Below are 13713 nucleotides of genomic sequence, written 5' to 3'. Positions count from 1 at the left end.
CAGGCACAATTTTATATTTTTCACCAGGTTTTCACAAAGGGAAAACTAGTTAAGAATTACTTGCGTCACTGTTTTGGCGGGCTGGTGACCAAACTTGGTACATAAAAAAGTTTATGGAGACCTTTCATGGGATTGCGTTGTTGGCCCCTAGGATCAAGGTCAAGGTTACTGTTACTATAAATAGAAAAATGGTTGGTATTAAATAACTCAATTTTGGTTGTCTGGTTAGCGCTGAGGTTAGTGCACTCGTTTTTCACTAAGGCAACCTGGATTTGATTCCCAGCCTTGGCTCATATTAGTTTGCTTAGTGGTCACCAAGCCGGACAAGTGAGCCCAGCAAACAATTGACGTTGGAAAGACGTTGTAACAACGTCAGAAACCGACGTTGGATAAACGTTGTATATTGGTTGAAAATGAATGTTTTTTAGACGTCGAAAACACGACGTTGAAACAACGTCAGAGTTACGATGTTGAAACAATGTCGGAGTTATGACGTTGAAACAACGTCATGATAACGACCAAAATCCATTGTATAAATATGCATAACACACAGGTAACAGGTAATTAGGAATTACCGCAGCATTCACCTACATTCATTAACAAACAACTCAGAGAATGTACAAGTTTTATTTTCACAACAAATCTGTACAGACAATAAAAGTATTAAATGATAAAAGCACATTAAATTAAATGACACATTGTAAATTTATAAGTTTAGAGATGTATGTTAATTAACTTGTGTAAACAGTTCGTTGTCCTCCACCTCCTTGTCTGTCTGGAGCGTACTTCAGACAGGATCCAATTGCCCCATCAACCTCATGTTCAGTAGCAGTAAACAAAGTGACACTTGCTGAAATACATAAAAATCTTGTCAAATAAAATTATATTGACTTGAAACTGCTGAAAATAAAGTTTTGATATCAAATTCCACACAACAAAATTTCTCCAGTTTTGGTACAATATTTGCTGTATTTTTTCATTATCTTTTAATTGTTTTACTTATTTCAGGTACTAGAATCTGTGATCAAAGCTATCGCGTGTAAAATAATTTCCAGAGAATAATTGCTTTGTTTTTCTTGAGTGGGCACTAGTGCTATTTTTATAAGAGGTAAATGCACAAGACTTTACCTGGTACTCAATTTAACAATAACATAATTAAATGATTACTGTCAAGAAGCAGATTTGACTTGGCAAGTATTACCTTGAACACCTTTGGAAAGCAGTTTTCTCCTTTTTCCCTTTACTGTAAAGCTAGGCATTATATCATCCGTCATAAACCTGTCAAAAAGGGGTACATAATAATATGAATTTGATAACAATATATATATAATTTTGCTGGATGAACAATGGTAAATAACATTGGCCTTTCGGATCCTGATCAAAGATCAAAATTACACAAAAACTACTAGTATTTACAGACATTATTCAAGAGAACAATTAACATTGTTTTCTCATACAAAAAGTACAAATCGGCGCAATGTCAATTGAGGGCGAATCGGGTTAAATTACATGTATGCTAAAATTTTATTGAAACAACCTTGTAAACCCCAGAAAAGTATTGCTGTGAACTGTTAAACATGCATTGTATCAACTTACCTTGTTGTATTATTTAAAATATGAACCGTCGAGTCTCTAAAGGAGTAATTGACTCTTTCTCTCTCGTCAATATTTGACACCTCATGAGCAATATGGCGGATCAGAATGGGTTCAAAATTGCGCGCGTCTATTTTAAGATAAGGAATTAAACATGCATTTTTTTCCGAATTATCTAAATGACATGATTTGAAGCGATCGATATAATTATTTCTGGTATTTTTTATTTAACAAGATGAATTTTAACAACAACAAAAAAAAGAAAGAAAAAAGTCTATAAACATACGACACCATGCCGAAATTCCAATTACAGAAACCAAGGGCACGAACAAGGGAAGCAACTTGAATGATAACATGATTGAATTTTAGTATTTATTTGCACCAGTATCATGATTTTTCGAGCAACTTCTTGTTACATCATGTGTATATCATGTATTAACTTGAAAAATACAACTTATTACAAACAATAACCAAAAACACAACCTTGGTTCGATGTCTAATTGCGACGTCGTGATTTTGACGTTGATACAACGTTGTATTTAAGTCGCAGACGTCGCGACCTAAATCCAACCTATATCCGACGTTGATCCAACGTCATGTGTTTGCTGGGAGTCTTCTCCGGGTACTCCAGATTCCCACACAACACTTGACCACACTCTCGCACAACATTGTGCCAATGAGATTGACTTACAATAAGTTATAATAACTTTCTTCACAATAGTTAAAAAATTATATAATGTTTAAACTAATAACTTAAGATAGGGTCAACATATTGTGACCAAACTTGGTATATATGAAGAGTTTATAGAGATCTTTAAGGGATTGTGTTTTGGAACCTGAGAGTCATGATCAAGGTCAAGGTCATTGTTGCTTAAAATAAAAAAAAATGATTAGTACTGAATTACTTAAGTAAGGTTTGACATATTGTGACAAAACTTGGTATAAAGAAAGAAGAGACCTTTCAAAAAAATAGAATACCATTCGGTACTGAATAACTTTAGTTAGGGTTGACATAATGTGACCAAATTTGATATGTAGAAAGAGTTTATGGAGGACTTAAGTGGGATTGTATTTAGGGCCCTTAGAGTCAAGGTCAAGGTTATTGAAACTAAAAAGAGAAAAAAGAAACTGAATCTCACAACAAAGACCGACGTTCTGTCAATCATTCAAAGCCTCTTTTTTTTTGTTAAATCATGGTATTTCTTGTTTACTTTTTAATTTGACTTTTTATTACTTCTTTTAACAATCACATATTACATCATTCATCATTATTGTTTTCATTTCTAAGACAAAGTTGCGTAGTAAAGGGCTTTCCATAATCAGCTCTTGTTTGATATATTATTTGCTGGTTGTTCAGGAATGTTGACCACCTTCTTGGGGACCTGAGGGTGATTTTGGACACGCCATCGAAGCGTACATTGTGGATGTACATTGTGCCTCTTCTTACCATCCCACATCAGGATGTCGTTCGGCAACGACTCAACAAGTCCACAGACACAGACAGCACAAGTATGGACAGATATCTTGTTACAGATACTTTACAGTATTACATAATTTATGTAAGAAATGTGTATAAGTTTGATGCTTTCACTGTGAAATTTTAATGTGTATGGCTTTTTAGCTCACCTGAGCATAAAGTGCTCAAGGTGAGCTATTGTGATCGCTCTGTGTCCGTCGTAGTCGTCCGTCGTCAACAATTTGACTGTTTACACTCTAGAGGTCACTATTTGGGCACAATCTTAATGAAACATGGTCAGAATGTTACCCTCAATAAAATCTTGGACAAGTTCGATATTGGGTCATCTGGTGTTAAAAACTAGGTCACCAGGTCAAATTAAAGGAAAAGCTTTTTAACACTATAGAGGTCACATTTATGACTGTATCTTCAGGAAACTTGGTCAGAGTGTTAATATTAATAATCTCTAGGTCAAATTCGAATCTGGGTCATGTGCGGTCAAAAACTAGGTCACCAGGTCAAATTGAAGAAAAAACTTGTTAACACTCTAGAGGTCACATTTATGACTGTATCTTCATGAAAGGTGATCAGAATGTTTATAATAATCATCTTTAAGTCAAGTTTAAATCTGGTTCATATGCCATCAAAAACTAGGTCACCAGGTCAAATCATAGGAAAAGCTTGTTAGCACTCTAGAGGTCACATTTAGGACTGTATGTTCAAGAAACGTAGTCAGAATGTATATATTGATTAGCTCTAGGCCAAGTTTGAATCTTGGTCATGTGCGGTCAAAAACTAGATCACCAGGACAAATTTAAGGAAAAATTGTTAACAATCTAGAGGTCACATTTATAAATGTTTCTTCATGAAAGTTAGTCTGGATGTTTATATTAATAATCTCTGAGTCAAGTTTAAATCTGTGTCATGTGCGGTCAAAAACTAGGTCATTAGGTCAAATCATAGGAAAAGCTTGTTAGCACTCTAGAGGTCACATTTATGACTGTAATGTTCATGAAACTTAGTCAGAATGTTTATATTGATTAGCTCTAGGCCAGGTTTAAATCTGGGTCATGTGTGGTCAAAAACCAGGTTACCAGGTCAAATAATAGGAAAAGCATGTTAACACTCTAGAGGCCACATTTATGACCATATGTTCATGGAACTTGATCAGAATGTTATACTTGATGATCTTTAGGTAGAGTTTGAAACTGGGTAATCAGAGGTCAAAAAACAGGCCACTAGGTCAAATCATAGAAAAACTTTGTAAACACTGTAGAGGTTACATTCTCTCTTTGATCACCATGAAACTATGTCAGAATGTTTGTGTTTATGAAGTCAATGTCAAGTTTGAAACTGGGTAACCTGAGTTCAAAAACTAGGTCACAAAGTCAAATCATAGAAAACATTGTTAAAACACTGTTGAGGCCATATTTTCTACTTTATCTATATGAAACCTGGTCAGAACGTACTTATTACAGCAAGGATCAGGTGAGTGACAGGGCCTTCAGGGCCCTCTTGTTTATGTACTGATTACGCGGCTAATGAAAGTTGTCATTGACGTTGTTGAAAAGGTTCTAATAATGAAGACCTGCGCAGGAATTTTAACTCTTTTCTGTATTGTTATGTAAACTTTAATGGGTTGTTTCCCTTCCTCCACAGCATCAACACAGACTCTGCCGGATGAGCGACATGTAAGTCATTTATTTAAGACTCATTTTAAAATCCAATTTCGACATTTCATAAAATTTCATAATTATTCTTTTGTGTATATAGGATCTGTTACAAGTCATCATAAAATACATCATTTTAATCAATGAGTTCAGGAAATATGTAAGTATGTCAGCCTTTGGCAACTTACTAACATATTCCGTGGATGAGATGAACTGTTAAAGATTGTGTACATATGATGACCAGCGTCAGATTCTTTCAAACATGCTTTTTCTGGTCAAAAGTCCTGCCTGTGACACCTGCTCTGGTGACGGGCAGACTGCAACAAAGCCATGCCATTTCCTGCGCAACCTGCATTACAGAAATATAGTACCCAGAATAATTTATAACAATAGATATTTCCAATAATTTAAATTCTGATTATATGTTGAATGTATCGTAAGATGATATTTAGTAAGAATCACACCAAAAACATTATTTTCATAAAGAAATTTGGATTTAAAAGGTGACTTCATAGCCATAACTTATTTGTTTGTGACATCATTTCCTGTTTATACACATTTAGATATGAATGTCTCAAAAATGAAATTAATATGATTTATTTTTTTTTCCTCTAAAGATTCAGGTAAAAATAAACTACTGTATTTAAATAAATCCTCATTTTCTGCATACACAATGTATGACTTGCTGGAATATTGCCAATTAAGCATTTAGCTTTGCCAATTTAATTGTTTTCAAATATGCTGAGCTAATCATGTTATGTTTATATTAAATTGGGAGCAAATATAGCATGTGATAAATACATTTCTGTAAAAAAAAACTTGTAGATGAAAATTATTTGTTTCAGTCATTTCTGTCCTCAGAAGATGATGAACATGACTTGTTCTCCAAAACTGGTGAACGAAAGCAGCTGTCAAAACCCGGTGAGTATTACATAAAGTATGAGCGTAATTATTAACTCAAACCAAGCTCAAATTGTTACTTCCGTTAGCTTCTTTTTACTGAAACTGCTTGTGAAGTATTATTTAGCTTCATTGTCAGGATCACTGTTTGTACTGCTATGATAATGTAGTCTTCAGGGTCTTCAGTGTTTTTGGTAAACTTGCAGCATTGTAAGTTTGACTTGTATATATACATGATATATTAAAACAGATTAAAACAAAAGCAGAGCTTATAATATTTCTCTCACACAGTGGATAATACTGTATGATAGCTCATATAACTAATTTAATTTGTATTTGATATAAAAACAAGAAATATCTTGTAAAAGTCAACATTTCAGCAAACAATTAAGTATTTCTCCTCCATTTATGCTGCTCACCAGTCTTTAACATTAGTGCTTTGATGATGCATGATCCTTTTCTCCAGGGTCTGTACGAGGTGTGGATTCGTCCATAATGCGTGAACTAGAGGAGACTCGGCGAGCCGTGCAGGAGGTCCGTGAGTTTCTCACCAGAGGCAAAGACAATGGTAAAGGTCACCTTTACTCATTATGTTAATTATTCACAGTCACTCACAGTGTACCTTCTTCGCAGTAAATGTTTTGAAGTACATAAAAAAACCTGTTATAGTTTGCACACTGATTTTTTCCAGTTCCTGAAAAAAACTGCTCTTCGCAAGAAAACTAGAATTTAGTATAAATGTGTTTGTTTTTGTGTGTCAAAATAGGCCTCTTGTCCTTAGATGCGGACCAAACGCGGTATGTGACAGTGATACCAGTGGACCAGCGCATGCAGGAGGCCTCCCTGCACACCCCCATCAACATACAGCTGCCTGGCCAGACCTTCCCCCAGGCCTACCAACTCTACACACCCAGGGTATCATCGGGCTACCCGGGGGTCTACAACCATCTTCCACCATCCCCCCTTCTCACACCCGTGTCGGCCCAACCCCTATTCAGCCCGTCTAACAGTCAGGCACATTCAAGCCCAGGGGCATCCCCATCCAGGAGTGGATCTAAATTGCCAAAGTTCCCTGCCAACTTCATGCACAGTGACTCTGAAGACGAAGTTTCACAAAAGAATTCCCACAGCAGGTTGAAGATACCTCCAAGTTTTATTATCAACGGCCCAGAGGATGGGGATAATAGGCTGACGATTCCTGCCAACTTCATGACAAGTGGCACCGAGAGTGATGCGGAGTCTGACATGGCCAAGGCAACTCATGCTCAGATGCTCAGTTCCAAGTTTGCTAAGATGGGAGGTTAGTTCAAAATATTATGTTAATCTCTTACCTGTTGTTCAATTTTATAAAAGTACTTATGTATGTATTATTTAAAAAAATATATGATGCGTAGAAATCTGCTTAGGCATAAAAATCTTTTGTTTCCACTTATAACTCCAAACAAAATAGTGTTGTTAGGTAGGCATACCTTTTTTTCTAATTACCTACTTTATGTGCCATAGATCAAGACCAATGGTAGGGGCGACATCTTCTATAATTATTATTATTATTTACCGTAATGTTCATAATGTACTGGTCAAATTTATTTCTTTAATGGTCAATTTTGAGATTTTTGAAAATTAATCAAAGAACTAAATAATTTATCAAATGTATGCTTCTTTCCATCATAATTAATTTCTTGGCCATATATTTCATGTTTGACATAAAAAATAATATTAAAATGGTGATTTTTGTCTATGACTAGCTCAGCATTTTAATTCCCGTATAATTTTGACACCAAAATTGACAGTGTAATAAAATAAATTATTACTGTCATAAATTATACCAGTGGAAAAAATGATTATTTTTTCAACATTTCCAAAATGATCAATGAATCTGGTTGTCAAAGTTATCAAAATGCATTGACAGTTTGATTAGAGAAAGAAAAGTAAAATATTGATATTCAGCTGATGCAAATCTACCGGGTATATGTTGTGCTTCTATTACGTATTGAAAGGATATACAATTTTATTTTTATTTTATGTCAATGTGGGGATTTATCGACCTGAGGAAATGATATCGACTGACGATATCATAATTGTTTCATTGTTTAATGTAATATTAAGAAACATTTCATTTTTTTCTTTTTCAAATATTGACATTAGTTTAAAATCCTGTAAAATGGTGATATTAAAATTACTCACAGTTAAACATTTATTCTCATAAAAATGACTCACTGTAAACAGATGTTCCCATTTGCAATATTTATTTAGAACACAATAAAACTAAGTAAAACATTCCAAAGTCACCTTGTAAAAACAACATCCTTTTTTTTCCATTTTTTACTGTGCTGTCGAAAAATATTTACAGTTATTTATGAATCTGTTAAAGCTGCAGCATCAATCTTACAGTCACCCAGATACAGTACATCTTTAATAGCTTGCATTTATTGTTGGGAGCAGCATTTTATTGGGGCCTAATTGTTGTCTTTGTTAATTAGTCGCAGTCATTGAAGTTCTTTAGGATGTGATGTAATTTAATGCACCAGGCACTTTATTATGCATATTGGTTTTATAAGCACTGATGAAAAACAACAAATTGGCAAATTGAGAAAATCGACCCATCAAAAAATGTACGGTTGGGATGAAAAACAAGGTAGGGCAGATTGGTGGAAACTCACAACTGTTTCATTTTAGCTTTTTAGATGCTGTCAATGCTGTCAACAGTTGGTTAAATAATAAATCTCAACCAATATGAATAATTAGAACCCTACTAAACAAAGTAAAGTGGGGGTTATATAAGATTATCGCACATTGTCACGTCCTTCTGTCCGTCGATCGGTCCATCCATCCTGTTTTTGTCAGGTCCATTATCTTTCTCATTTGCACAAGACCTGTGTCCCTTACTTCAAGGGCAAGGTCATAGTAACGTTCTGATTTTACTATGTTTATTTATTTATTTTTTGTTTAGGAATTAAGGTTCTTAAAAGTTTTTCAAAGACTAGCATTTCATTCAGAACAGTTGCTATGGGAACAGCAAAGACAAAAAGTAAGATTTGTTTGCATTTGACATATATTGTGTGTTCAATTTTGACTCAAGATTTGAACAAAATTGTTAGAAGATGACTCACTGATGTGGCGTGAAGGTGTTCAAGTTGGATGTCATCTTCTGTCTTCTTCTGTCAGGAAGACTTTTACCTAATACTACCTTAATACTCATTCAAGTGTAAGTATATTCAGAAACTGATGAGACCAAGGGACAAGCCAGTCCTGCACCCCACAGGTATCTTGTGAACTAAAAACTTGAGGTTCCCTAAAGAGCAATCCCATGATTTTATTTTTTTCAAAACTGGTCAAACAGTTCTGAGAAATCTTAAGTTTTTCCAGTGGTTGTTTTTGAAAACTAGCCCATTTTTATCATAAAACAGTGATATGTGTTCCACTCTTAGCCCTTCAAAACCTTCAGGGGATAGGTCTGACCTTGTGGTAAGCTATGTTCTTACTGTTCCAGTCACATATGACTTCTATTTTACTCCCGCCAAGATGTTTGAAGAGTGCATAATAAAGGAGTCACCATAGTTTGAGAGATATCATCTGTATAGGTATATAAACATATACATAAACACCATAAAAAGAGTTGTTTTTTTTTCATTATACTCAGGCAAATGTTGAAGCTGGTATATTATAGGAGTTGCCGTACTATTGATATTTGAGAGGTTTCATCCATTTCACAGTCAACAGGAAGTGTGCTTGTGCCTAACTGAATTTTGTATGGTACTTTCCTCTTCTTACTTTTGAGTCATTTATTTACAGGTAACACATTCAACAGACATGCACTGACGGCGTTGAAGCAGCTGGATGCAGCCGTGGCAGCGGAGGTGTCAGATCTAGAACATGGAGGGGAAATGTTGACTACCCCTGGACAGTTGACCGCACCAGGGGGAAGGACTGCACCACCCCCACCTCCGCCACCCCCACCTCCGCCAAGTGAGGCCTTATATTAAGCTGAACAACAATATTTATGATTAAGCTAACAGTCACTTTAATTGTTTTTTTATGAAATAAAATAAAATGAAACTGCTTCAAACATCAATATCAAAATATACATTGAAATCTTAGAAAAGAATGTTAGATATTAAATTAGTTTCCCTTTATTTGATTGTATAGAAATCAATGTCTGTTGGTGTTTCAGTGGCGCCCCCTCCACCTGCTCCGCCCATATTGTGGAGTGACACGTCACCCCAGATGAATGTGAAGAGGATCAACTGGGAGAAATTGGATGGCCAGAGGGTTGGGAACACCGTCTGGGAACAGGTGACATGCAATGATGTAATAGTCACATAATGTCCTGTAAGACTAAGACTTGTGCCCTGGTTTAAAGGAGATAAGGGTTGTGCAGGTCATTGAATTGTAGGTATGAACATTTTTGTACCTGGTGAACCTGTACAAGGATGTAGTTCTAGGAATTTTACCAGTTTGATTCATGTTAATTATTGCAGGATTGCTAGGCTAAAAACAATGAAGCAATGACTGGCATTTCAATGTCCATAGGATTGGTATTTATTCTGTCTGAAGAATTTATGAGGTTCTGTTCCTTTAGAACAAATATCATTAGCAAGCTGATTACAGATACACATAGTGCATAGATATCAGACATTTGTTTACACACCATTGATGTATGCTGCAGATTGGTGAGGCAAATGACCTTGAAGACGTTGTTCGCTACCTGGAACTGGAACAGTACTTTTCCACCAAGTCTCCCAGACAAAGTATGTATACATCACACAGTTTGATACCACATTCTAGTTTTAATTAGAAATAATGGTGATAGAAAAGTGAAGGTGACAACCTCGCTACAAGATGTCATGGGTTCTACTGTTTCTTATTTCTGCAAAATGGACACAAGTACTGAGGCCATTTCATAAAAAAAATCCTAGAAGAGATTTCGTACCTAGGAGCGATTTCAAATCTAGGAGTTCATACCTAGGGTTGATTTTGTAACTAGGAGTGTTTTCAATAGTCCAGTACAACTGTCTAAAATTTGCTCCTTGAATCCTTGAAACTGCCGCCTGTTTTTTTTCCAGGAAATAGACTTAAGCGTGATGCACATCTTCACAATCAAGCTAGTTAAAAAGAAATATAATGAGCCAGGATTAAACTACCATTTTTGTATGTTTCATTCATTGTCAACCATGTCAATACATTACATTGTGTCTACAATGTTTGTTTTTTTTCTGTTCAGGGAGCACGCCCTGTTCCCGGAGACTGTCCCTATGTACATGTGTAAAACACCAGCTTGCCTCCTCTATGGACACACTCAAACTTATGAAAAGTAAACTGCATCTTGCTGCCATGTACTTTAACAGTAACCTCTTCAAGTAATACCTGCTACTATGTCAGTTCCCATCCCCTGACAAACTAACTTCATTTGAAGGCGCCTTAACTAACAAAATCTCTTGTGCTGATAGAACCTTAAAGGTTTTATGAACTTTTAAAGGATATTTGTTTCCTTTCCTTTCATTAACACAATATTTATTGCTCCAGTGATTGTTAATCATGATGAGGTCAGAGTTTGCATGACTCGTCTCACCCATCAGTATGGTCTGGTAAAATGGAAGTGGAACTGGTATTCTGTTTAACAATTTTGTGAAAGACAAAGAACAAAAACTACTGAAAGTAGTTCTGGCCTTTGTGAAAGCTGGCAGTCATTCACTTTGTCTGTATGGTAGAGAATGTTCAAAACATAGTTTGCTTACACAGCTATTCTTTTTCTTGCGATACTATGGTACCCAATGGCAAAACATTATAAGTGAACACTGTAGAGCATAAAGTAGAGACCATACTGATAAGTGTTTTCATGATGTTATGTATCCTGGAACAACCTATTTTCGACCACAACCTATTTTCGACGGCCCCCTGAAAATAGGTAAAACACTTCTATTTTGCGTCAGTTCCGGTAAAAATATGCTCCATTTCTTAACCATGACATTAGAACTGTCAGAAAACTTCACTTGAAAAAGGATGGGAATGCAAGACGTTAAAAAACTTCAGTTTTACTTGAAACAACTCCAATTAGTCATTTTTAATTATGCCATATTAAATCCTTTATTTAGAATGATTTCACGTGTATAATACTTCTTTAAAAACGTGTTGTTTTTGTTTGCCAGATTAAAGCTGTATTGTTTTCTTAGTATAGTGCACATCAAAGTTTGGTATGTTGCTTATTCTAAAATTAATGAAATTTATCTACATGTAAGTATATTGAATTATAATTGGGCTCTCAGTTATCATAAAATTATACATATTGCAGCCTATGCAGGTCATATGGGGTTCATTCAGAGTTGGGCCAGTGATACTAGGGTTCATGATGGGTGCATTTATCATTTTGTACCCATGTGAGAGCCTTAAGAAGGGATGATGCTTTCCTTTGCCCCTCTTGTGGTGAACTTTTAAAAGAAAAAAATACTTTAAACAGTTAAAACAAGTTAAACAAATTAAAATGAAAAATATTGAGCACAAACTTCTGTTGTGAAGTATAGTTAAAGATCATGGTCGAAAACAGGTTGAATCTAGGTCAAATACAACATGTGACAGCCGCCATTTTTGATGCAAACTGTATACAACAGACGATTGAAACAGATTTTATTTTTTCAAAGATGAATGATTGCTTTAAATGGTACACACAAACTTTAATCTTTTATTATCACTTGTTTATGATTGAAATGTAAATAATCCTTAGGCAGTCGAAAACAGGTTGTTCCGGGATACCATTAGTTTCCCAAGAAAAAGAATTTGAGCATTTTTTAAGAATAAACAAGATGTTAATCTGTCTTTGTCTGCAGTTTATGTGATTTGTAGAACCCTTGTCTGTTGTTGTGATATGCTGATTCCTTGTCTGCAGTTGATGTGATTTGTAGAACCCTTGTCTGTTGTCGGTGTAATATGCTGATTCCTTGTATGCAGTTGATGTGATTTGTAGAACCCTTGTCTGTCGTCAGTGTGATATGCTGATTCCTTGTCTGCAGTTGATGTGATTTGTAGAACCCTTGTCTGTGGTCGGTGTAATATGCTGATTCCTTGTCTGCAGTTGATGTGATTTGTAGAACCCTTGTCTGTTGTCGGTGTAATATGCTGATTCCTTGTATGCAGTTGATGTGATTTGTAGAACCCTTGTCTGTTGTCGGTGTAATATGCTGATTCCTTGTCTGCAGTTGATGTGATTTGTAGAACCCTTGTCTGTGGTCGGTGTAATATGCTGATTCCTTGTCTGCAGTTGATGTGATTTGTAGAACCCTTGTCTGTTGTCGGTGTAATATGCTGATTCCTTGTATGCAGTTGATGTGATTTGTAGAACCCTTGTCTGTCGTCAGTGTGATATGCTGATTATTTGTCTGCAGTTGATGTGATTTGTAGAACCCTTGTCTGTGGTCGGTGTGATATGCTGATTCCTTGTATGCAGTTGATGTGATTTGTAAAACCCTTGTCTGTCGTTAGTGTGATATGTTGATCCCTTTTCTGTGTTTGATGGGAAATCTGATCCTCTGCTCTCGTTAGTGTGGTATGCAGATTCCTTGTCAGGGGTTGATGTGATATTCTGATTCATTCTGTGTTGGATGTGTTCTGCAGATTTCTTATGTGGTTGATGTGATATGCTGATCCTTGTCTGTGGTTGATTTAATATGCTGATCCCTTTTCTGGGGCTGATATGATATGCTGATCCCTTTTCTGGGGTTGATGTGATATGCTTATCCCTTTTCTTGGTTGATGTGATATGCTGATACTTTGTGTTTGGTTGATTTGATATGCTGAACCCTTGTCTGTGTTTAATGTGATATGCTGATCCATTGTCTGTGGTCTGTGGTTGATGCGATATGCTGATTCCTTACCTGTGGTTGGTGTGATAGGCTGAGTTATTCTCTGTGTTTGAATTCTGTGTCAGAATCCTAATGTGGTTGATGAGATATGCTGATTCCTTGTTTGTGGCTGGGGTGAAATGTTGATCCCTTTTCTGTGGTTGATGTTGTTTGCTGATCCTTTGTCTGTGTTTATGGCTGATATAATATGCTGATTACTTGCCTGCTGATGTGATGCAGACTCCTTATGTGGCGGATGTGA

At 35.8% G+C, this 13713-nt stretch overlaps 1 protein-coding gene across 4 annotated transcripts in view; it reads left to right on the top strand.

Moving 5' to 3' along the window:
- Positions 1-13713, top strand: part of LOC128243357 (delphilin-like) — a 71709-nt gene that overhangs the window by 18084 nt on the left and 39912 nt on the right. The window contains exons 12-20 of one of the 4 annotated variants that reach the window (XM_052961101.1): positions 2951-3102; positions 4709-4740; positions 5565-5640; positions 6086-6187; positions 6401-6919; positions 9412-9585; positions 9791-9912; positions 10286-10367; positions 10841-10930. In XM_052961101.1, coding sequence (XP_052817061.1) covers positions 2951-3102; positions 4709-4740; positions 5565-5640; positions 6086-6187; positions 6401-6919; positions 9412-9585; positions 9791-9912; positions 10286-10367; positions 10841-10930 — 1349 coding nt within the window. Of the gene's footprint in view, positions 1-2950; positions 3103-4708; positions 4741-5564; positions 5641-6085; positions 6188-6385; positions 6920-9411; positions 9586-9790; positions 9913-10285; positions 10368-10840; positions 10931-13713 lie in introns of all 4 variants that reach the window. The other 3 variants (XM_052961091.1, XM_052961118.1, XM_052961110.1) reach the window with 3 other exon arrangements.

The sequence above is a fragment of the Mya arenaria genome, chromosome 2 (assembly GCF_026914265.1).
Source record: "Mya arenaria isolate MELC-2E11 chromosome 2, ASM2691426v1".
Taxonomy (NCBI): domain Eukaryota; kingdom Metazoa; phylum Mollusca; class Bivalvia; order Myida; family Myidae; genus Mya; species Mya arenaria.
Note: the sequence above shows the minus strand (reverse complement) of the source record. Positions and strands in the feature narration are given on the sequence as shown.